The sequence below is a fragment of the Peromyscus eremicus genome, chromosome 1, assembly GCF_949786415.1.
Source record: "Peromyscus eremicus chromosome 1, PerEre_H2_v1, whole genome shotgun sequence".
NCBI lineage: Eukaryota > Metazoa > Chordata > Mammalia > Rodentia > Cricetidae > Peromyscus > Peromyscus eremicus.
Window position 1 is genome coordinate 173,420,926 of NC_081416.1, and position 23,457 is coordinate 173,444,382.

A 23,457-nucleotide genomic window follows, 5' to 3' on the forward strand; every position below is an offset into this window, starting at 1 on the left:
GCTGGTAGCCCAACAATTCTGTTTGGGGCCTCTTTCCTCTCAGGAGGCAGGACAGCTCTCCGCCCAGAAGGCAAGCCAACAAGGCTCCCCTTCTCTGAGGTCCTGGGTTGAACCCACAGCACCCAGGTACTACTACTGCTATAATTTAATTTCACTCTTTAAAAAATATTTTTCCCCCAACATTATTCTTTTAAAAGGAATTGTCAGAGAGGCATGCGGGGTCAAGTTTGGGGTGTGGGAGGGTTCCCATGGGGTGATGGGTCATTCCAGCTTTGGCGGGGTGGGGTCCTGATAGTTCATGCCCCAGTGGGGACAGGAAGAACTGTAGACTCCTCGGGCTTATCTTCTGAGCCAAGTATGCGGTGTGTTTCATGCCCCATCCTGTCCCGCCCCTCCCCTCACTCACTGTCGCAGAAGCTGTCGCCCCTCCTTCCACACCAACGGGCTGTTCTCCAGTGTGACCGACTCCACAGGGCCATTGGAGACTAGCGAGAGGAAAGAGGAGGCCGGCTCAGTCAGGGCACGGACACTCTCGGTCACCCTCCATCTTCTCACATCAAGTCTGAATCTGCCGCCACCATCACAGGCCTCGTCCCCACTTCCTGAGTGCGCTCCACCCACTCTCCCACTCCAAGTGACTCCTCTCTTGGAAGCTCTCCTCACTGCTAGGCTCTTGACTGGCCACTGCCAACCACCCCCATAATAGCAGAGCTGTGCCTCCACATGCACGGCTGGCTGTTGCTTTCTTATGCAAGGAGTGGGCAGTCTGGCTGCACTTCCTGGAACAGCTCTGAGCGCCTAGGAAAGCCTGCCTCCCATGCTACAGCTTTCACCTCTCAGGATGAGGTGAGGCTGGCTGGGAAACTTGCTCTGTGCATTGCTCATCAGGTATCCACTATATGGCTGGGCTAGATGCCTGGGCCACACCAATCAAGAGCTTACATCTTGGTAGGAGAAGCATGGAATGAAATGATGACCTCCCTTAGCCCTACAGGCAAGGCCTTTAAAGAGCCCTGGACCAAGCTCCCAGCATCACCAGCATAGCCAAGCATGCTGGTGCCCTTCCACTGGGTCTACCTTCACTGACTGGCTACTAGTGCCTCACCTGAAAACATCCCCTCACTCCCATGGGCATCTGATCCCTCCTTCCAGAAGCTTAAGCCACCAGTGCCCACAGAACAGGATCACATCTGTTCTGCTCTCTGCTGTGGCCCTGTTCTGTGACAGGAAGCCAGCACATCACATATCAATTTTTGAGGGTAAATGACTGAATGACAGCTCAGAGCAAACACCACCTCTTCAGTGATGTCTTTCCTGTGCTTTCCACAGCATGCTATAAATAGTTCCACTCACTCTCCTAACAAGAGGAGGAGGCAGGAGCTGTTGGGCATCCATCATGTCCCTGAGGACAGCAGGATGGCAGACAGGTAGTGCTGGGCACCGTGTCTGACACAGGACTGAGGATGGGAAGAGACACTGAGGATGCAACTCCACCCCACTCTAGCCCTATGGCCACTGCTGCTTTTCACGGAGCAGAGTAAGAAAGTGCAGGCCATCTGCAACTTCTCTATGCCAAAACTCAAGCAGCTGCAGTGCTGGGGGTGGTCTAGGGAGGATGCAAGGGCGAGTACCTTGTTCTGACAGATCTGCTTTCTTCTCCCCCTGATTCAGGTCTGTCCCAAACTTCAGTTTATGATATTTGGCCCTAAAAGAGCAAATAACAAATGAGTAGAGAAGTGTAGACAGGCCAAGAGACCACCCTAGGAAGCCCAAGTCCCAGGGCCTCCTTCATTCATTCACTCCCTGCCCCACAGGCACCAGCTCTAAGATTCTCTGTTACCCTCCTCCTGAAGCCTCAGTTCCTTCCCAGAACCATGGCCAGCAACACCATCAGACTATGGCAAGAATAAGCAAGGTAGCAGCTGTCCAGAATTGGTGCACACAGTAGGTTTGCCATGGCCCCTAATGCTGCTGCTGGCATCTGAATCCCACCCACTACAATCTGCTTCACCCAATTCCTCGGGATGATGGGAAGAGGAAGGTAGAGAAACTTCCTTTGCTGGCAGGAGTGTAGCTAGCAGCCCGCCAGCCTGTCTGGAACAGTGACCTCTCTGGAGGGGCAGGGCTCACCTCTCCTGCTTCAGCGCATACTCCAGCATCTTGATCCGCCGCACCAGGTCCGTCTTAAGATTCTCTTGGCCTTTCCTCTCGCCCTGGAGGAAAGCCACCTGAGCCTGGGACAGAAGAGAAAGGAGGACAACAGGGCTCAGGGTCACTGATGCTGTGTCTCCCTCCCCACCCATTCAGACACGGCTTCAGCCCCTCCCCCACAGCAATGCCAGGGTTCAATGAGAGAGGACATGCTGGGCCCACCTCCAGGGTCTCTAGGTCTATCACCTATAAAAGAGCTCAGTCTATAATCTCAGCACTTGGGAGGCTGAGGCAGAGGGATTGCTATGAGTTCAAGTCCAGTGTGGGCTAAGACTCTACCTTTTTAAAAAAAAAAAAGGAAGGCAGACATGCAGGCAGGCAGGTAAGGAAGCAAGCTGAGGAGGCATTTTTAACCCAAGAAGTTCAAACAGGGGCAGCACGGCCTGACTTGGCTATGGCCTTCTGAGGAGTTAGGTCAGGGATGGGTTGGGGGTGTTAAGCATTAACAGCCCTGGACTCCTCCCTCCCCCCATCAGCTGCTGTCCCTATGGTTGCTGGTGGAGGTGGTATCCCACTATTCCTTCAGAGCATCTGTTGCTGGAAGGCGTAGGAAGCTACTTCTGGCGCTCAGGGACAAGAGTAGGAGGCTGGGCTCAGCTCCCGCTACAATGCAGAAGCTGTTCGAAGCTTTATGCTGCCCAGGGCATGAGGAGATGTGCCACAGACATGGCGTACAGTTCCTGCCAAGCTCTCCTCCCTGTCTGCTAGTTGGGCTGCCCTAGTCAGCTCCAGTCCGTCAAGAGGCCATTTAGAAACATTGGGCCAACAGCCTCCGAGGCACCCCCAATCAAGTTCTGGAAGCCCTTCTACCAAAGCCCAGATCGGGGCTCTTGCGGGCTTTCCCAGAATGGCTCCACTGTTCCAGCCCAAGGCAGCCTGAGAGCCAGGTGTGGCTCTGGTGCTGATTTGCTGCAGATACTAAGTGGCTCATCACGCCTTCCTCTGCTAAGAGAACAGAGCACCGGGGCACTCTCTCTCTCCTCATATGCAGCTCCAACCCACAATGAGAGCTGCTGTATCAGCCCCTGCCTTTGCCTCTCTTCATTTTCTCTCCCCGTCCACTAATTCAAAATCCCAGCTAGTTAAAGGAACCTAACCCTTGAACCAAGACCCATCAGGGAGAGGCTTGGGAGGCCAGGCCCTTGCAGACGGCTATCTTCCTGGGGCCCTGCTTCCTACAGATCACAGGTCTCAAGTGCTTCCAGGGCTCCCCCAAAAGCTCACAGGCTGACCTGCCTGGTTCTTGCACTCATGCTGTTCATCCTCTCCTTGGGGCTAGCAAGGCCCTGGCCTATCTGCCCTGCCCTGTGCCCAGGCTTGCTATCTCCCACCTCCCGTTTTACCCAGGGTTAACAGAGAACTGAGGCTGACCAGAAGTTAGGGAAGGGAGGGAGGGGAGCTGCAGGCAGAGACAGACAGCAGGGCAGACTAAAGGTCCTCGTGCAAGGACAGCAAGGCGTCATCAGAATGTGAACCGGGACTAGTGAACAAAGTGAGAGAAAGGGCCATGGGCCACAGAGATGAACAGGAAGAGCGCAGGGAAGCCACAGGAGAAAGCTATAACCAGATGTGTACCAAAGTCATTACAACCACAATGTGGAGAACCAAGTGCGAATTTAGCAAAGCTCAAAGAGGAGGCACCCCAATAAAAGCAGCCGCCACAGAAACCCTGGGACTGGGCTGAGGTTGTTAAAGTGCTGGCCCAGCATGCATGAAGCCCTAGATTTGATCTCCAGCACCACATAAATTGGGGCATGGTAGCATTGATGCCTGCAATCTCGGCCAACACATGAGTAAATAAATCCAATGAAGACGTCTTTAAACCCAAAGAGCTGAGACTAGCTGAGCGGAGGCCTCAGGAGTGCCGTCTCAGTCCGCTGTCCTCTTCCCAGCAGTTCCTCTGGTAGAGAAGAGAGGACGGAGAACCAAGAAGATGTGGCTGAAGTGTCTTGGATTGGGGAAGTGTTGGCACTGGCCTGTCTCCTACATGGGGACACCAGGGGAGCTGGGAGCTAGAAGCACCACACCCTCCAGCCACAGGGCCCCAATACCCTGAGTTCCATCTTGGGGCTGCCATCTCTCCCAGGCTGCTCCCCTAAGGCAGCATCCTCATGGAACACAGAGCTGCTCCTGCTGCAGATCTTCCTATCCTCAAGCTCCCATTCAGTGTGTGGCCTGGAGCCTACAGTTCACACAGCTCCTGGCAGGGAGAGCTTCTACTGGTCCCAGAGTACCCAGGAGGCTGAGGTTTCTCCCTGGAGCCTCATCTACTCTCTCCACTGCAAGAACATCAGGTTAGAGCTCTCCCCAAGGGCTCCATTCTCAGCAGCACAGAGCAGAGCCCCACAATCGACTTTATGCATGAGCACAGACAGTTCTCTGCAGTCTCCTGAATAGAGTAGCCTCTTCTGCTGGTCTAGAAGGTTCGAGGGGCAAGAGCCACATCATCTGCTCCTAAGAAGCCACCTATCCCAACACATTTCTACTTACTTTCCAAGTGCACCTCCACTACTTCCCTGCTCTGAACTCTGGAATCTCCTGGCCAGCCCTCTTCCCACACGTGTCCTGAGCACTGTATCATAAACAGCCAAGGCCAGCTTCTCAGTACCGACACTGCCCTTCAGAAAGTGTGAGCGCTGGATGGAAGAAAGGTGAGTGAGAAGGGATGCTGCTTGCCAGAAATGTTGACGCACACCCATTACAAAGGATGGGATTATTCTTGTAATGGTGCAGACCTGTAATTCCAGCACTCCAGAGGCTGAGGCATGAAAATTGCGAGTTTGAGGCCATCCTGGGCTACAGAGTAAGACCTGACTCAAAATTAAAAAGGGGCCAAATGTGGTAACAAGAGCCTTTAATTCCAGCACTCAGGAGCTAGAGGTGTGTTAGTGTGTGTGTGTGTGTATGTGGTGAGGGGTATCTGTGAGTTTAAGGCCAGCCTGATCTACATATGAAGTTCCAATACAGCCATAGCCACACAGCAAGACCCTGCCTCAACCCACATGGTGGAAGGAGAAAATCAACTCCTGCAATTTGTCATCTGACCTCCACAATAAACAAACTTAATTTTTAAAATTAAAATCTAGCCAGGTATGGTGGTGCACACCTTTAATCCCAGAACTTGGAGGCAGAGGCAGGTGAATCTCTGTGAGTTCAAGGCTAGTCTGGTCTACATAGTGAGTTCCAGGAAAGCCAGAGCTACATAGTAAGACCCTGTCTTGAAACAAAACAAACAAAAATAATAAAATAAAAATGTAGCCGGGCGGTGGTGGCGCAGGCCTTTAATCCCAGCACTCGGGAGGCAGAGGCAGGCGGATCTCTGTGAGTTCGAGGCCAGCCTGGTCTACAAAGTGAGTTCCAGGAAAGGCGCAAAACTACACAGAGAAACCCTGTCTCAAAAAAAGAAAAAAAAAATGTAAAAAGGAGTACAAAAGAGATCAATCATCATTTTTTAAAGACATCTACTTCACCACTCTGTCTCACACTCACACAGGATAAACTCAGTCATCAAAGCCATATCTTGTGTGTGTATATGAATGCATGTATGCAGAAGCACCATTCCTCAGGCACCCTTACCTTGTTTATTGAGACAGGACCTCTCCTTATCCTGGAGCTCTTAGTGGGCAGGCATACTGGCCAGTGAGCCCCGGGAACCTGCCCATTTCTATTCTCCAATACTGGATTACAAGTGTGTGCCGCCATGCCTGCTCTTTACGTGGGTTCTGGGGGAATCAAACTCAAGTCCTCACACTTGTCCAGCAAGTGCTTCACCAACTGAGCTGTTTCTTGAGGTCTCAGAGATATTTCTGACAGGTTTGGAAAGGTGGAAACAATCCTAAAAATCCATTGACAAGGGTCGAAATAAATAAGCTATGGTATAAATACCCACGGGAATACTATGCCGTTATCAAAAAAGAGCTCTCTGTGCTGACAGGAAAAGGAGACGTGATGAAAAGTCACAAAGCGGTATATTCTAGCACATTGCCATTCGTTCTGTGCATGTACACACACACACACACACACACACACTTGCACACCCCTGATGTTTGACTTACAATGTAACAAAAGTACAAAATGATGACGCTGGAGCCTCTTACAGAGTGCGCTCCATGAGTTCCACAAAAGGTTACTAAGTGAGGGGACAGACACATACCTCTCATTAAGAGGTAGCACACACCTGTAATCCCAACACTTAGAATGCTGAGGCAGGAGAATGGCAAGTTTGAATTGAGCTTGGGCTATACAGCAAGTGTGTGTGTGTGGGGGGGGGAGGGTGTTACAGTGGATGTAACACTGTCAGTTGTGCTCATGTCAAGTTCCAGAGGACAAGATTCAGCCCTCAGTCTGCTTTGAGGGCTTGGGTGACCTGCCAAGGCCTCTAAGCTTCCCTGGAGACTTTTCTCACCTGTGCTGAGTATCGGAGAGGGGAAAGATCAGCACTGCCACTCACTGCTGTGATCCGAAGTATTCATAGCCTGCCTTCCCCAAACCCCGCTCCTCCTCTGCTTGTTAAAACAGAGAGGAAGGGATCCCATCTTCCCTTCTCAGAGTGCTACAAGAATTAAGTGATAGCATGTACCACAGTACTTAATACAGTGTCCAGCACATAATATGCCCTGAACAAATAGCAGCTGCTGTCATTATTGCTGAGTGAGGTAATGACATTGGCCCTGCCTACATAATGGGGTATTGAGAAGATCTGATGAGATGTATGCTGGGAAAGAGCCTTAGTTAGAGTTGGGCACAACACGAGGAGCACTTACATAAGGATTTCTCTCCCACCACAGCCTCAGCTACCACCAGCTAAGGATAGGAGAAAAGCAGGATGTTCTCTTCATCCATCCCATGGACAAAATTCGAATCAGTCACTTATTTGGAGCCCTACTTCAATTAGACAGGAACGAGCACACTGGAAACACAAAGATGGACTGCCAGAAGCCAAGTACTGACTATTTCTGTTGTTAACATCCCAGCCTAGGAACCACTTGACTCCTGGTGGCCCGTCCCTGAAGGCCTTCAAGTGCTCACCTTTCTGATTTGTAGATCTGAAAGACCACTACCCACCAACAGTACCTTGTTCAAGGTCACAGAGCCCAGCCCAACTCCTTTCCTATTCCATGAACCATCACCTGGCACCTTTCTTCTCCACAAACCATCAAGTCCCTTTTCAGGACCTTGCACAAATACCTCTCTCATGGAGGTCCCCCTCAGGCTGTCTCTCCCCCTAACTCATCACCCAAAGGCACCTCGGTTCCTCCTCACTGTGTCCATCACAGGTGCGCTTGTCTTCACACTGGATCTACCCAACAAACGTCCCTACAGTTCAGAGCTTCCTACCTAACATCCTTACATCTACTGCCTCCAAGACCCCAAACTGTCGCTCTCCACCCTCAAGCTCCCCTCCGGCTTCCTAAAATATGTCCTCTGCCCACTCCGTGATTCCACCCAAACGGTCCCTTCCCTGCATGGTACCCACACATCCCCAAAGTGTCCTTCTTGGATACTTCATCCTGGGACACCTCCCGTAAACCTCCCTCCCACACTCATCAAGTCCTCACGCAGCCACTTTTCAATCCCCTCCAGGCCAGACACTCCCCCAAGGTACCCATGCCAGCTCTCAAGACTTCTCCTCCTCACTCTCGGCATCCAGTTAAGTGTCAAGAGTGTGTCACCCCAAAAGGCGCCTCGTCCATCCCACCCTGACGGCTAGCATCTGGTCAGGATTCGGATGCGAGGCGTTTTGATTCACGCAGACCCCCCATGCACGTTCTCAGCGCCCTGTCCCCGAGGACCCCGACTCGCGTCGCTCGGGCACCCCTCGGCTTGGGCCCGTCACTCCCACTCGGGGCTGCTTCCCAGCCCGCTCCGCCCGGCTCCGTTCCTTGGGCCGGTCCCGGCCCGCGTCCCGCCCCGAGGCCCCGGGGACCCCGCCGCCGGCCCGTCGCCGTCCCCGCCCGCCCCCTCCCGGCCGTCCCGGCGGCCATTGCTCCAAGATGGCGGCGGCGGCGGCGGCGGCGGCGGCGGGTGAGGCGAGGCCGGGGCCTCGGGGCGGGCCGGGCCGGGGGGCGCGGGAGGGCGGCGGCGGTGCTCACCTGCAGCTCGGCGCGCTCGGCCTCCCAGCGGGCCTTCTCGGCTTCGAAGCGTGCCCACTCGTGTTGGATGAAGTGCAGGATGCCAGGCAGGCTGAGGGGCTCCGGACCCGCCGTGGGGCCCGGGCTGCCTCCACCGCCACCTCCTTTACCTGCCGGGCCGGGCCCGGGAGCAGGGCTGGAGGCCGGGGCCGCCGCTGTCGGATTGGGAGCCGTGCCCGAGCCCAGAGGGCGGCAGGAGGAGGCGGCCGAGGCGACCGCGGCGGCCGCTCGCTCCTCCATCATGGAGGCCCCGGGGCCGGCCCGCGCGCCCGCTGTGCCCCGCGCGCCTGCGCCGACGCGCAGCTTCACACATACACACACACCCCCACCTCGCGTGCGCGCGTGCGCGCGCTCCCGCTCCCGCTCCCGCTCCGGGCGGGCGAGGGGAGCGAGCCGAGGCGAGCGCAGAGCCGGGCGCGCGCCTCGCCCACCCGGGGTCGACCCCCGATGGTGCGCGCGCGCCGGGGTGCGGATAGGGGAGGGGGAGGGGCTGCCTCAACTTATGCAAAGGACCTAGGGCCCCTCGCAATCGTCCCCCTTGCAGGAGTGAGACGCAACGGGACTTCTGGCCTGCTCCCCAGTGTCAGAGCCCTATTCCCCTCCAGATGCAAATACCAACCCCCATCACTTTCACTCATTAAGAGGGAAAAAAAAAAAAAGAAATAGACGAGCTGGGGTGATTTGGGAAGTGGGATCCGTCCTGAGCCCTGACCAAGTCTGTTGTCATAGCAACCCTTTCCAACCTGGAGGCCTCTTCCAGCCCCCTCCCATTTTGCGTATGTGGAGCCCCGAACCTCTACTATCATTGCACCAGGAGGAGGTTGCTAAGGTAACCCAAGTCCCTGGTGGTTCTTCTGACCCTATCCTCATCAGTTACTATGGCAACCTCTCCTCACCTAGTGCTCAGGTAGAAAAGAACCCAGCCCCAAAGACATTCCTCTAAGAAGAATGCCTCAGCCCCACCCCTCCCCCAGCCAACCCAGTTGGCATTACCATGGTAACCATCTCCCCTTCCCATATGGGAGGTCCGTGGACAAACCAACCAGGTGTTTTTATTTAGAGAAGGGCTGCTGTGGGACAGTTGCTATGGTTACAGGGCCTGGACCATTTCCAGGGAGATGAGAAACAGTCAAAGCCATGCCCTGGTTACTATAAGAGGGCAATCTCCCACCTTCTAGTGATCCAGAAAGATAGGGGATGTTTTAGGATTATCTCCAAAGGATGCATGTGTCTAGGGAAGAGGTTGTCATGGTAACAGCTGCTGTCACGGCTGCCCTTGGACACCATCATGGAAGAAGGATAGTTAGATCTGATAACTGATACACCTTCTACCCGTTCACCCCACTCCTGAGACAATTGAAGTGGTAACCCAGCTTATGGACTTCAAACAGAAAAAAAGAGTCCTCGACTTCTTTTGTGGGTAGGATGAAATTGAGCTTTGTTGCATGGAGTTGGCTCATTTGATGTTTTCTGGTTCCTCTCTCAGCAGAGCAGATGACTCAAGGTGGAGCCACCCTCCTTGATCACCCTCAGCCTGAAACCTAGGGAGGTAAGAAGTCCTCTTGACGTCACAAGAATCCCATAGATACTGCCCTTTCTGTGTCCTTAAAGGCTTTCCTGCATAGACCTCCTTTTAGTACCTACCTGGGTGACGAGGCTCAGGCCAAATCCAAGTGATACACTTACATACACTTTAAAAATATCACATATTTATATTGTGTGCATGTGTAAGAGGTCAGAGGACAACTTGCTGGAGTTGATTCGTCCCTTCTATTGTGTGGGTCCTGGAAATCAAATTCAGGTCAGACTTGGTGTCAAGCACTTTTACCTGCTGGGCCATCTCAGACTCTATGCACTATTTTGTTGTTTTTTGTTGGTTTGGAATTTTTCTGACAGTCTCACGTAGCCCAGGCTGGCCTCAAATTCAAGGATGACCTTGAATTTTTAATGCTCCTGCCTCCACCTCCCAAGAGCTGTGATTACACACCACTTCTAGCATATAAAATGTTGGGGGTGGTGGTGGATGGAAAGCCAAGATCTCAGCTTCACTCTCCCTTCCCTGAGCACTCTTCCTAGTTAAGTCCCTGTGTTACTCACTAATGCCCCCTGCTGGTCTCCTACCTAAGTTGTTTAGGTTTGCCTGTCTTCTCAGGACCACAGAACACAGATCTCTGAACACAGGGGCTGGGATTGGGGTTGGGGTTGGGGCTGGGGCTGAGGATGTAGTTTAGCTGGTAGAGTGCTTGTGGAAGATGGTGGTGCATGCCTGTAATCCCAGCCCAGCCCTTGGTAGGTAGAATCATCCTCAGCTATATACCTAATTCAAGGTCAGCCTGGCCTACATTGAGACCCTGTCTCAAAAACACCCTGGCACAGAGTACTTGGTAAGTACCCACTTGATATACTGACTTCAGTTGATAAGTCATGTGGCATATTCAGCCCCTCAAGCACCTGTCTGTCAGCTGAGCTCTGGAAGAGATGTAGTGAAAGAATTGGGCTATGTGATTGATGGCAAAAAAAAAAAAAAAAAAAAAAAAAAAAGAACCAGAGTTGGGTGGACATAGTGGCATGTGCCTGTAATCCCAGCAGTCAGAAGGGCAAGAGTTTCTTAGTTCAAAGCCAGCCTTCAATACACAGTGAGATCCCATCTCACAAAGCAAGATGGTTTACTAGGGTTTTCCAGTTGTGTGTGTATATGTGTGTGTGTGACAAGGTCTCATTGTGTACACCAGGCTGGCCTCAAACTCATAGCTTTCTGCCTTTCCCCTTGTTTCTGCCTCTAAAATACTGGTATTAAAAGTGAGTACCACGCCGGGCGGTGGTGGCGCACGCCTTTAATCCCAGCACTCGGGAGGCAGAGCCAGGCAGATCTCTGTGAGTTCGAGGCCAGCCTGGGCTACCAAGTGAGTTCCAGGAAAGGTGCAAAGCTACCCAGAGAAACCCTGTCTCGAAAAACCAAAAAAAAAAAAAAAAAAAAAAAGTGAGTACCACAGCCGGACGGTTGTGGCGCACGCCTTTAATCCCAGCACTCGGGAGGCAGAGCCAGGCAGATCCCTGTGAGTTCAAGGCCAGCCTGGTCTACAGAGAGAGATCCAGGAAGGGCGCAAAGCTACACAGAGAAACCCTGTCTCGAAAAACCAAAAAAAAAAAAAAAAAAAAGTGAGTACCACTGTGCCCTTTGGTAGGCACTGTGCCCTTTGGTAGGATTCCAGAACTAGCTTCTTGCCTCATGTCCCATGTTCCTCTTCTCTGCCGTGTGACTTTGAGCAAGTGACTTCACCTCTCTGTGCCTCAGCTTCTTCCTCGATTTATTTTTACTTAAGTGTTTGAGTGTTTTGCCTGCCTGCATGTCTGTGTACTAACTACATGCATGCCTGGTGCCCGTGGAGGCCAGAAGAGGGCACCAGAGCCCCTGGAACTGGAGTTACAGACAGTTGTGAGCAGCCTTGTGAGTGCCGGGAATCGAATTCCAGGACTCTGGAAGAGCAACCAGTGCTCCTCACTGCTGAACCATCTCTCCAGCCCTGTTTTGTGTGTGTTTGATTGGGATTTCCCCCTTTTCATTATTGTACTGGGGATGAAACATTTTAATGCTGGGCAATTATGCCGCTAAAAGCCACACCCTTGGTGGACTCCTCGATGGTGAATTCTAGGCTAGGCTTCTATTGCTAAGCCATGCCCCCAGCACTCTTTAAAATAAAAATGAAAACAGGGCCTGTAACCCTGGCTATCCTGGAATTCGCTATGTAGACCAGACTGGCTTTGAACTTATGGAGATCCACCTGCCTCTGCCTCCTGAGTGCAGGGGTTGAAGGGCAGCAGCTGTTGCCTCTTTCCTCCTCTCTTCCTGCTTTTGGGTTTTTGTTTTGTCTCTTGAGGCAGAAAGTCTTACTATGTAGCCAATGCTCTCCTTGAACTCTCCATCCTGCTTCTGCTTTTCTGAGGGCTCTTTTGTTTTGTTTTTCGAGACAGGGTTTCTCTGTGTAGTTTTGGTGCCTGTCCTAGATCTCGCTCTGTAGCCCAGGCTGGCCTCGAACTCATAGAGATCCGCCTGGCTCTGCCTCCAGAGTGCTGGGATCAAAGGTGTGCGCCACCACCGCCCGGCTTGGACTACAGCTTTTAAAAATTGTGATCAAATACACATGACATCAAATATATCATCTTAACCAGCCTTGCACACACAGCTCAGTGGTATATTTTTACAACTATGTGGTGTCCCACATCAGTAAACTCGACAATGGGAGGTAGCTGCAGAAAGATCAGCTGTCCAACCTACGAAGTCCTGGAGGGCAAGTGCTGAGATCAGATCCAGGAAGAGGGGTTGAGGGTTTGAGGGAGGGGCTACCGACAACCTGCTCCAGTCTCCCTTTTCATCCTATCTCCCCAGGATGCCTTGGACGTCCCCGCTAGGGTCTGACATCGGGCCCCATGCGGCTCACCCGCTGCTGGGCTGCCCTGGCGGCCGCCATCATCCTCAACCTCCTAGTCTTCTTTTATGTGTCGTGGCTACAACACCAACCCAGAAACTCCCGGGCACGGGGCCTCCGCCGTACTCCCGCCACTGGTCCCCGAGTCACCGTCCTGATTCGGGAGTTTGAGGCCTTTGACAACGCGGTGCCGGAGCTGGTGGATTCCTTCCTGCAGCAGGACCCAGCCCAGCCCGTAGTAGTGGCGGCCGACACACTCCCTTACCCACCCCTGGCCTTGCCTCGCATCCCCAACGTTCGCCTGGCGTTGCTCCAGCCGGCCCTGGACCGGCCAGCCGCGGCCTCGCGCCCAGAGACATACGTGGCCACGGAGTTCGTGGCCCTGGTGCCTGACGGAGCGCGGGTCGAGTCCCCAGGCCACCTGGAGCGTATGGTGGAGGCGCTCCGGGGGAGCAGCGCGCGCCTAGTAGCCGCCCCGGTCGCCACCGCCAACCCTGCGCGGTGCCTAGCACTGAACGTCAGCCTGCGGGAGTGGACTGCGCGCTATGGTCCAGCGCCCAGCGCGCCCCGCTGCGACGCCCTAGATGGTGATGCTGTGCTGCTGCTGCGCTCCCGAGACCTCTTCAACCTCTCGGTGCCCCTGGCGCGGCCTCTGGCCACCAGCCTCTTCCTGCAGACCGCCCTACGGGGCTGGACAGTGCAGCTGCTGGACTTGACCTTCGCCGCAGCGCGCCAACCTCCGCTGGCCACGGCCCACTCGCGCTGGAAAGCGGAACGCGAGGGGCGCTCGCGGAGGGCGGCGCTACTGCGCACACTGGGCATCCGCCTGGTGAGCTGGGAGGGCGGGCGGCTCGAGTGGTTCGGCTGCAGTAAGGAGAGCGCGCGCTGCTTCGGGACAGTGGCGGGCGACACACCCTCCTACCTGTACGAGGGTCGCTGGACACCGCCCTGCTGCCTGCGCGCGCTGCGCGAGACGGCCCGCTATGTGGTGGGCGTGCTGGAGGCGGCAGGCGTGCGCTACTGGCTGGAGGGCGGCTCGTTGCTGGGTGCAGCCCGCCACGGCGACATTATCCCTTGGGACTACGACGTAGACCTGGGCATCTACCTGGAGGACGTGGGCAACTGCGAGCAGCTGCGGGGCGCTGAGGCTGGCTCAGTAGTGGACGAACGAGGCTTCGTGTGGGAGAAGGCAGTGGAGGGCGACTTCTTCCGAGTGCAGTACAGCGAGAGCAACCACCTGCACGTGGACCTGTGGCCCTTCTACCCCCGCAATGGGGTCATGACCAAGGACACGTGGCTGGACCACCGGCAGGATGTGGAGTTCCCGGAGCACTTCCTGCAGCCGCTAATCTCCCTGCAGTTTGCCGGCTTCATGGCACAGGCCCCCAACAACTACCGCCGCTTTCTGGAACTCAAGTTCGGGCCCGGCGTCATCGAGAACCCTGAGTACCCCAACCCTGCACTCTTAAGCTTGACAGGTGGCTGAAACGCTGGTGCTTGTATCTGGTGCTGGAGCACAGCAGGGTACAGGAAGCTGTTCTTTGTCTTTGGAGGTCGTGTGGATCTGGACAAGCTTGTTTGATTGGGCAGTGAGGCTGCGCACTGGAGAAAAAAAGAGGTGAACTTACCAGGGAAGACTCGAGGGAGCCCACAGGAAAAGTCCAGCTTTGGCAGGAACCCTGCCGAAGATTGAAGCAACATACATATTCTTAAACCATGAGCTGGGGCTGTGTGTGGAGACCTCCTAGCCCACCCTAGTAACGGAGGAAAGTGGTGGCCTTTGATGGACAGGCCCGGGGATTAGAGCCCATCCTCAGGGCTTCGCATAGTCTCTGCCCTGTGTTCCAGAGCCCTAGGCCCTTGGAAAGTGAGGTCCGGAGGACAGGCCAGCCAGCCTCAGTCTACCACGTACAACTTAGGAGGCCCTGGACCAGTCTTGCTTTCTGCCTGTTTCCTCTCAGATACTGAATACCTCCGTTGGTGTCTAGAACCCTCAGGATCCTTGGCTGAAGTGTTTGCTTCCTCCACTGGAGGGCGCATCTGCCCCGCTCCTCTTCGTCTTCGATGCCTGCCAGCTTCTCTGCTCCATTGCCATCTTGGAGTGGCTCTGGGTGGTGGGACAGCACAGGCCACCCTCTCTCCTCCTTGAATGGGGCACTTCCTTTGAGAGCGCTGCGTGAGGCAGCTGCTGCTTCTAACCCCTTCGAGCACCTGGAAGACTAGCAGGGCTCTGGTTGGGGATCCTGGCTGACATATTTATTACCTCTTTCAGTGCGCTGCACCTGCTTCCCCCCATGCCAGGAAGGGTAAAGCTTTGCCATAGCTCACAGTTACAGGGCGCTTACTGGAGCCCAGGCATACGCACAAATGGATTTATCCTCACTCCTACCCCCTTAATTGACAGCTGCTAATACATCCATTTTCCAGGGAGGATAACTGAGGCCAAAATGGCAGTTATTTACCCATGACCAGACAGTTTAGAAAGTGGCCAATAGGAGACTTGAATTCAGTCCATCATTTCAAGGCCCTCCTTATGTCCTGCTCCAGAAATAGTACCCAAGTGGGGCCTTGCAGTGGTTGCGCCATTTAACAGGTTAAAAATAACTTTCCTTATCTGATTATGCATATAAATCATGTTCAAACCACTATTACCAGGCAGTATATTGTTAAATAAGGCTTAAATTATGTTACTTTAAAATTAAAAAATTTAAGATGAACAAAGCCTTTTGTTCTCTTGCTTCAAGGATTTGTTCCACACACTTCCTGGATGTGTGCTCTCCCCCCTCCATTTACTTTATTGGGAGGAGCAGGGGTTTGAGACAGGGTCTAACTTTGTAGCCTAGGCTGGCTTCAAACTTAGGATCCTTCTGCCTCTGACTCTGGAGTGCTGGGATGGCAGGTGTGTACCAAAACGTCTGGCCCAACGGAGGATTTTTGTTGTTGTCCTTTGACCCAAGGTCTGTCCTTGTGGATCCCAGGCTGGCCTGCAATGTGTAATTCTCCTGCCTCAGTCTCCCAGGTGCTGGGGTTATAGATACTCTGGTCCTGATTTAAAAAACAACACAGGGCTAGGGATGTAGTGCACAGGTTTATCTAGCCTGCACAGGCCCCAGGCTTGACCACCTGTACCACAAAATAATACTAGCTAACTATTAAAGCACGGGACGCCAACACGGCTGTATGTATTTTCGATCTCAGCTATTTAGGAGGCGGAGGCTGGAGTATTTCCAGCCCAGGAGTTCAAGGCCAGCCTTCAACACAGCAAGACCCCATCTCAACCAAACTAGAAGTGGTGGTATCTGCCTACAACCTCAGCCCTTGAGAGGTGGAAGCAGGGGGAGCAGGACTTCAAGGCCATCATCATCAACTACATGGACAGTTCCAGGCCAGCCTGGGCTACAAGTGACCATGTCTCAAAAAAACAAACAAACAACAACAAAAAAAAAACTATCGGGCCAAGCATAGTGGTGCACTCCCTTAGTCCCAGCACTTGGGAGGCAGAGGCAGGAGGATCTCTGTGAGTTTGAGGTCAGCCTGGCCCACATAGCAAGCTCCAGGATCGCCAGGACTACACAGAGAAACCCTGTCTCAATCAAAAAGAAAAAGAAGAAAGCAAGCAGGCTGAACAAGGCATAGAGAGCAAGCCAGTAAGCAGCACTCCTCCGTGGCCCCTGCCTCAGTGTCCGCCTCTGTTCCTGCGCTGGCTTCCTTCAGTGATAGATTGTGACCTGAGAGTAAGATGAAATCAACCCTTTTCTCCCCAAACTGCTTTTGGTCATGAAGTTAGGGTTTTTTGTTTGTTTTGTTTTTCTGAGACAGGGTTTCTCTGGGTAGCCCTAGCTGTCCTAGAACTCACTCTGTAGACCAGGCTGGCCTCGAACTCAGATCCACCTGCCTCTGCCTCCCGAGTGCTGTGAGCGCACCAGCACACTTGGCGAGGTAAAGAAACTATTGAAGGACATCCTGAGGTCACAACTGAGCAAACCCTCTCCCATGCAATAAAATAACAACAACAACAACAACAATCATGATGATGATGATGATGTCAGTAAGAAGGCTCAGCAGGTAAAAACAGCTTGTTGCCAGCCTGACAGCCCGATTGGCTCCCCAGGCCCCACGTGGTGAGGAAGCATGCATGCCCTTCCCCAGTAAATTAATAAAGACTGTGTGAATTTACTACTTCACCAACTAACTATCAGCAGGAGAAATTATTTCTGCATTTGAATAATCTATACATCCAGATCAGACCAACTGAATGTCAGCCTTCCGTGCAGGCAAAAATGCTACTGATCTACGTCCCACATTGAAGTCTCCATTGTAAACACAGGGCCCTCTGTGAGGCTCTAACCGCCTCTGGGTTTTCCAGGAAGTGCAACACCCATGTAGAATGAGGGAAGCTTGTGTCAGCTTTCACCAGAGACTTGGCCAGGGCCTGCCCATCACCTCAGAAAATCTTGTTGCCCACGGCACTTGGCCATTGGCCTCCACACATCTTCCAGCACATTTGGAGCTGCTCATTTAGTGAGTATCAGGGTCAGACAAGCACCTGGGGTTTCAGGAAGTGGTGGTGGGGGCCGCACACATTTACATATTACAAATGACTAGCCTTTCAGCTGGGACTGTAGTCAGTGGCTGAGGCAGAGCGCTTGCTTAGCATGCAGGAGGTCTTAGGCTCAACCCCCAGCACTTAAGGAGGGAGAGGCAGAAGAAGCAGGAGCTCAAGGGCAACTTTGACTACATAAAAAATTCCAGGCCAGCCTGGGCTACACGTTGAGTTCTCAGCTAGTCTAGGCTACAAAGCAAGACCCTGTCTCAAAAAAAAAAAAAAAAAACAAGATCGGAAGGAGAGAACTGAGATTTGTCCTCTGACCTCTGAATGCACGCCACATGCACAAAAATCAATAAATAAGTGTAAAAAAAATTAAAACAGAAACTAAGTGACTAGAATAGGTGATGGATGGGTAAGGGATGTATGGGATGGGGGTGGGGGTTGGATTAAAGATCCTCAGAAAGGACCTTGCTGAGATGACATTTGAACAAAGATTTGAAAGAGATGAAGAAAGATCCAAGTAGAGATTTGGGACAAAGGTGTCTAGGGGAAGGACCAGCCAGAGAAAGGGCTCTGGGGCAAGAGGCAGCCTGGCATAAGCAAGAAATAACTAGCAGGCAAGACCTGGTCGGGAGCTTGTCACCGAGCCTGAGACCCGAGTTCAATCCCCAGACCCCACATAGTGTAGGGAGAAAACTGACACATTCACACACATACATTGCACACATATCTGCACGCGCATGCCCACAAACATGTATGCACACACATATATAAACACACTTTTTTTTTTTTTTGGTTTTTTTGAGACAGGGTTTCTCTATATAACAACCTTGGCTGTTCCTGCAACTCATTCTGTAGACCAAGAGAGCCTCGAACTCACAAATTCACCACACCCACTTTCTGTGAGTCCTGGGGATTGAACTCAGATCATCTATAGGCCAGCCTGATCTACAGAGCAAGTTCTAAGACAGCCAGGGCTACATAGAGAAACCCTGTCTCGAAGAACCAAAAAAAAAAAAAGAAGAGGAAGTGGTGATGGAGTTAACGATGGATGGATATGGTCAATATATAGTGTATACCCTTAAGAAACTGTCAAATAATAATAGATACTCTAAAAAAATGTTTTTAAAGAAAGAAATAACAAAAGCTGGAGGGATGCTGAGGCCTGGAGTTTCAGGCCAGCTAGGACTATGGAGTGAGACCTTGTCTCAAAAAAACAAATCCAAACCAACAAAAGAAGAGACCAGTGCGGCTGGAGTGTGTGGGGGTGGGTAGAATAAGCTGCTGAAGGGGGATGCTGCAGAGGCCTCCAGGGCTATGAACAGCCTGATGAGACACCTCGGAGCGGGGAACGGGAGCTCCCAGAAGTAGGAACTGATGCCCTCTTGTGGACATATGGGGAACAGCTCAACCGGATGAGCGCCGAGGTAGGACGTCTCAGAGGCCAAGGGTCAGGTGGACCAGGGAAGCGGCCAGCGTGGGAGGTGACAGGAGCTGGATGTGGAGTTCTTTCGAGAGCAGGAAAATGTGGTGTGTGGTAACTTGAGTATGAGACGTGAAGGGCTGGGGCTGCAGCTCAGTTGGTGGAGGGTTGCCTAGAAGATACAGTGCCCTGGGTTTGGTCCCCAGTGCCACATAAAACCGGGCAGTGTCACATGGCTGTAATCCTAGCACTCAGAAGGTGGAAACAGGAGAGGCAGAAATTCAAGGTCAGCCTCAGCTACATAGTACCAGGCAAGCTTGAGTTAAACGGGACACCGTCCAGGAAAAAATAAAAAGGAAGGAAGGAAGGAAGGAAGGAAGGAAGGAAGGAAGGAAGGAAGGAAGGAAGGAAGCCCCCTGAGCCAAGCATGGCAGTGGACATCTGTAACCCTAGCACTCAAGAGGATGGAAAGTTCAAAACCAACCTGGGATACATAGCTGGAACCTATCTCTCAAGGAAGGAAGGAAGGAAGGAAGAGGAGGGACGGAGGGAGGAAGGAAGGAAAGAAGGGAAGGAGGAAGGAAGAAAGAAAGAAAGAAAGAGAGAAAGAAAGAAAGAAAGAGAAGGGGAAAAAAGAGCCTACTATGTTACAGCTACAACAGTTTGAAACCACTGATGTAAAGTTATTGTCCACATGTCACAGAATTCAGTCTTGGGATTGAACCCAGGATCACTTGCATGCTACTCAAGAAGCAGCGTCTGCCATCTGAGCTGCATCCCCGCCTACTCCTCTTCTGAGGCAAGGTCTGAAGTAGCTTAGGCTGGCCTAGAACTCACTGTGTGAGGCCTAGCCCTCCTGACCCTCCTGCCTCTGCCTCCCAAGTACTGAGATTATAGTATAGCATGCACGTACTACCATGTGTATACTCTCTCTCTCTCTCTCTCTCTCTCTCTCTCTCTCTCTCTCTCTCTCTCTCTCGTGCATGCAGTTGGGGGATGGTGCGATCAGAGGACAATGTGCTAGAGTTGGTTCTGCCCTTCATTCCGTGGGTCCTTGGAACGGAACTCAGATCATCAGTCTTAGCAGTAAGTGCCTGTACCCACTGAGACATGTCACTGGCCCTAGGTTGTTATTTGGGCTTTATGAAGATTTTATGTGTCTGAGTGTTTGGCTCGTGTGTATATATGTGCACAGCGTGTGTGTGTGTGTGTGTGTGTGTGTGTGTGTGTGTGTGTGTCTGTGTGTGTGTGTGTGTGTGGTGCCTGCAGAAGCCAGAGTAGAGCCCAGAATCCTTGGAACTGGATATACTGATGTCTGTGAGGTGCCCTGTGGGTGCTGGGAACCAAACTCATGTCCTCTACAAGAACTGCCAGTGTTCTTAACCACTGAGCCATCTCTCTAGCCATGCCCCCCACATGGTTTTTGTTTGTTGGTTGGTTTGTTTGTTTGAGACAGAGTCTCACTCTATAGCCAAGCCTCAAACTCACAGCAATCCTCCTGGCTCAGCCTTCCAATTGCTAGTGTCTCTTCAGCAACTTTCTCTTGGTAGCCCAGGGTGCCCATGTACTGGGGATCCTTCTGCCTCCGCCTCCCACGTACTGGGATTACAGGCACATGTGCCATACCTAGCTCTGTTAAAATACTCTTACACTTTTATTGCAACACAATAAGGATTAGGACCTAACAAAAAAGGCATTTAAAAGCCCAGTTCCACATGGCTTCAACATCAAACTCATCAGCACTGTTTGTGTATACAACAGGATGGGGCATGGAGTCAGGTATGAACCATAACGACCACGGGGAAGTAATGTCCAAAACCATGCTGAATAGACTCAAGATTCCTCCATCCTAAGACCCAGGTCGGTGGAAGATCCAGGAAAATGGAACAAGTCAATAGAGTGACTTAGGATGGGGAGGACAGCAGCCCTGTCTAACACTAGACATGCAGAGGTCAGGACCCCATTGAAACAGGTGCCGGACTGCAGCAGAGCTCACAGCCTGCACACACACACACACACACAAGCCTTGACAGCAGCTCAGCTGGGCATGTGCACACACCTGTAATCCGGGCACTCAGGAGGCTGAAGTCATAGATCTGGAGCTTCTGGCCAGCATGGGCTAAATAGGTGAGTAGCCCCCCAAAACAGCAAGACTCTGAGTGACATAGCAGATTTTAGGTTTCCAAGAGAAAGAAAAATAAAAGAGCAAATCAAAGCCAGGTGACTGGTCGATACCTTAATTCCACCTCTGGGGGATGCTGAGGCAGGAGGATTGCTTTGTTTGAGGTCAGCTTGGGATACATAAGAAACCCTATCTCAAAAAAAAAAAAATCCTAAAATGGAGGGTGCAGTGGTGGCTCAGCAGTTACAAACACTTGTTGCTCTTGCAGAGGATCCAGATTCAGCTCCCAGAACCAACGTAGAGACTTACAACCATCCGTAACTCCAGTTCCAGGGGCCCCAATGCCTCTTCTGACCTCTGTGGGCAGCAGGCATGCACATGGTGTACATACGTGCACGCAGGCAGAACATTCATGCACAGAAAATAAATAAATCTAAAAATACAAAAAAAAATCACAACCGATGGAAGGGCTGGAGAGAGGATGGCTAAGGGAGTTAATATTTGCTGATTGTGCCGGGCAGTGGTGGCGCACGCCTTTCATCCCAGCACTCGGGAGGCAGAGTTCAAGGCCAGCCTGGTCTACAAAATGAGTTCCAGCACAGCAAGGATTGCTTCTCAGAGAAACACTGTCTCAAGCGCCCCCTCCCCGAAAAAAGAATATTTGCTGTGCTTATGGAAGACATGGATTTGGTTCCCAGCACCCACATCAGAGTGCTCACACACACCTATATGTAACTCCAGCTCCAGAATATCCTCCGGAGTTATGAACACACATTGTATACATTCACAGACATATACACATAAAAATGAATCATAGGCTGGGCATGGAAGCAGAGGCAGGCGGATCTCTGTTAGTTCAAGACCAGCTTGGGCTACTTAGAGAGACCCGGTCTTAAAGAAAAAAAAAAAAAAAAAAAGAAGAAAGAAAGAAAGAAAAGAAAAGAAAGGAAAGAAAAAAAGAACCCTAAAAGGAAGAGCAACTTATTGTATGGGAAATATTTGGATAGTGAGAGTAGGCAGAAGTCACAGTGGTATATGAACTTTCTAGAAGTTGTACAAGACCCATACCCCCAATGCTGGGGATGAAGCCAACAACCTTGTATTAGAGGAGCTCTACCACTGAGCCATACCATCAGCTCCTCACTGGGGGATTCTAGGCAGGGTCTACCACTGAGCCACACCCCAGCCCCTCACTGGGGGATTCTAGGCAGGGGCTCTACCACTGACCCACTCCCAGCCCTGGTACAGGATTTGTAAGTAGAACAGAGAGAGAACAAAATGCACTAATTTTTACAAGCACGGGTTCATAAATTTTTCCAAAGGTAATACATTATTCATTTTATCCAAAGGCCCTAATACAGATGTCACCAAGCCAGGATCAATGGCGATTTTTTTTTTAAAAAGATTTATTTATTTATTATGTATACAGTGTTCTGTCTGCACATATCCCTGCAAGCCAGAAGAGGGTACCAGATCTCATTACAGATGGTTGTGAGCCACCATGTGGTTGCTGGGAATTGAACTCAGGACCTTTGGAAGAACAGACAGTGCTCTTAACCTCTGAGCCACCTCTCCAGCCCCCAATGGCGATTTTTAACAATAAAATTTTAAGTAGAGTTGAGTGTAGTGGTGCTTGCTTTTAATTCCATCATTCAGGAGACAGAGGCAGATGGATCTGTGTGAGCTCAAAGTCAGGAGTACACGGTGAGACCTTGTCTCAAAAAATATTAAAAAAAAAAAATTACTGTGGATGTGTGGAGAGGAGAAGACAACTTTGTGAGGTCAGTTCTCTCCACCATCATTGCGATCCAGGGACCAGGCTTATACTGTCTGACAGATGGCTGCGGACCACCTTAGGGTGCTAGAAATGGAACCCAGGCCCTCCGGGAAGAGCAGCAGCCAGTTCTCCTAACTGCTGAGCCATCTCTCCAGCCACATTAAGGTAGTTAAATAGATTACATGTAAAGTGATAAACTTAAAATGTAAAGTGTTTTGCCTTCATGTATGTATGTGTGTGCACCTCAAGTACTTGGTACCCACGGAGGGCAGGAGAGGACATCCAGTCCCCTAGGGAGCCATGAAATCGTTGAGTGCTGGGAATCTAATCCGAGCCCTCTGCAAACACAGCAAGTGCTTAGTTGTTGAGCCGTCTACCTTTTATTTATCCGTATGTCTGTGAGTGTGTAAACATATGTGCAGGTGACCAGAGGTCAGAAGAGGGTATGGCATCCCCTGGAACTGGAGTTATAGACAATCGTGAGCGGCCGGCCGGCCACGTGGGTGCTGGGTTTGGAACCTGTCCTCTGAAGAGCAACTAGTGCTCTTAAGCCCTGAACCATCTCTCCAGCCCCCTTTAATTTTTTTTTTTTTTTTTTTTTTTTTTTTTTTTTTTTTTTTAAGCTGAGGATCGAACCCAGGGCCTTGTGCTTGCTAGGCAAGCGCTCTACCACTGAGCTAAATCCTCAACCCAATATGTATATTTTTAAGTGTTTTACATTGTATTTGTGCATACACATTGGGGTGGTGTGCAGCTGGCAGGAATCAGTTCTGTCCTTCCATCAGGTGGGCCCCAGGGATGGACCTCAGGTCGTCTG

At 51.8% G+C, this 23,457-nt stretch overlaps 2 protein-coding genes across 4 annotated transcripts in view; one reads left to right on the forward strand and one right to left on the reverse strand.

Moving 5' to 3' along the window:
• Strn4 (striatin 4) overlaps nt 1–13,105 on the reverse strand; it is a 29,372-nt gene extending 16,267 nt beyond the window's left edge. For 2 of the 3 annotated variants that reach the window (XM_059281165.1, XM_059281157.1), the window contains exons 1-4: nt 8,304–8,602; nt 2,131–2,234; nt 1,632–1,705; nt 407–485 (exon numbers count right to left, since the gene is read on the reverse strand). In XM_059281165.1, the coding sequence (XP_059137148.1) occupies nt 407–485; nt 1,632–1,705; nt 2,131–2,234; nt 8,304–8,585 (539 nt within the window). In that variant the 5' untranslated portion in view covers nt 8,586–8,602. Of the gene's footprint in view, nt 1–406; nt 486–1,631; nt 1,706–2,130; nt 2,235–8,303; nt 8,603–12,781 lie in introns of those variants that run through there. The other variant, XM_059281175.1, reaches the window with a different exon arrangement.
• Nucleotides 8,843–15,440, forward strand: Fkrp (fukutin related protein). Its single transcript, XM_059281184.1, has 2 exons — nt 8,843–9,891; nt 12,730–15,440. The coding sequence occupies exon 2, from the start codon at nt 12,771–12,773 to the stop codon at nt 14,253–14,255; it is 1,485 nt and encodes a 494-aa protein (XP_059137167.1). The 5' UTR covers nt 8,843–9,891; nt 12,730–12,770; the 3' UTR covers nt 14,256–15,440.
• Nucleotides 15,441–23,457: the final 8,017 nt, after the last annotated feature.

Excerpts from the sequence above, each read along its gene's own strand:
- Fkrp (XM_059281184.1), top strand. The coding sequence starts at position 12,771 with ATGCGGCTCACCCGCTGCTGGGCTGCCCTGGCGGCCGCCATCATCCTC.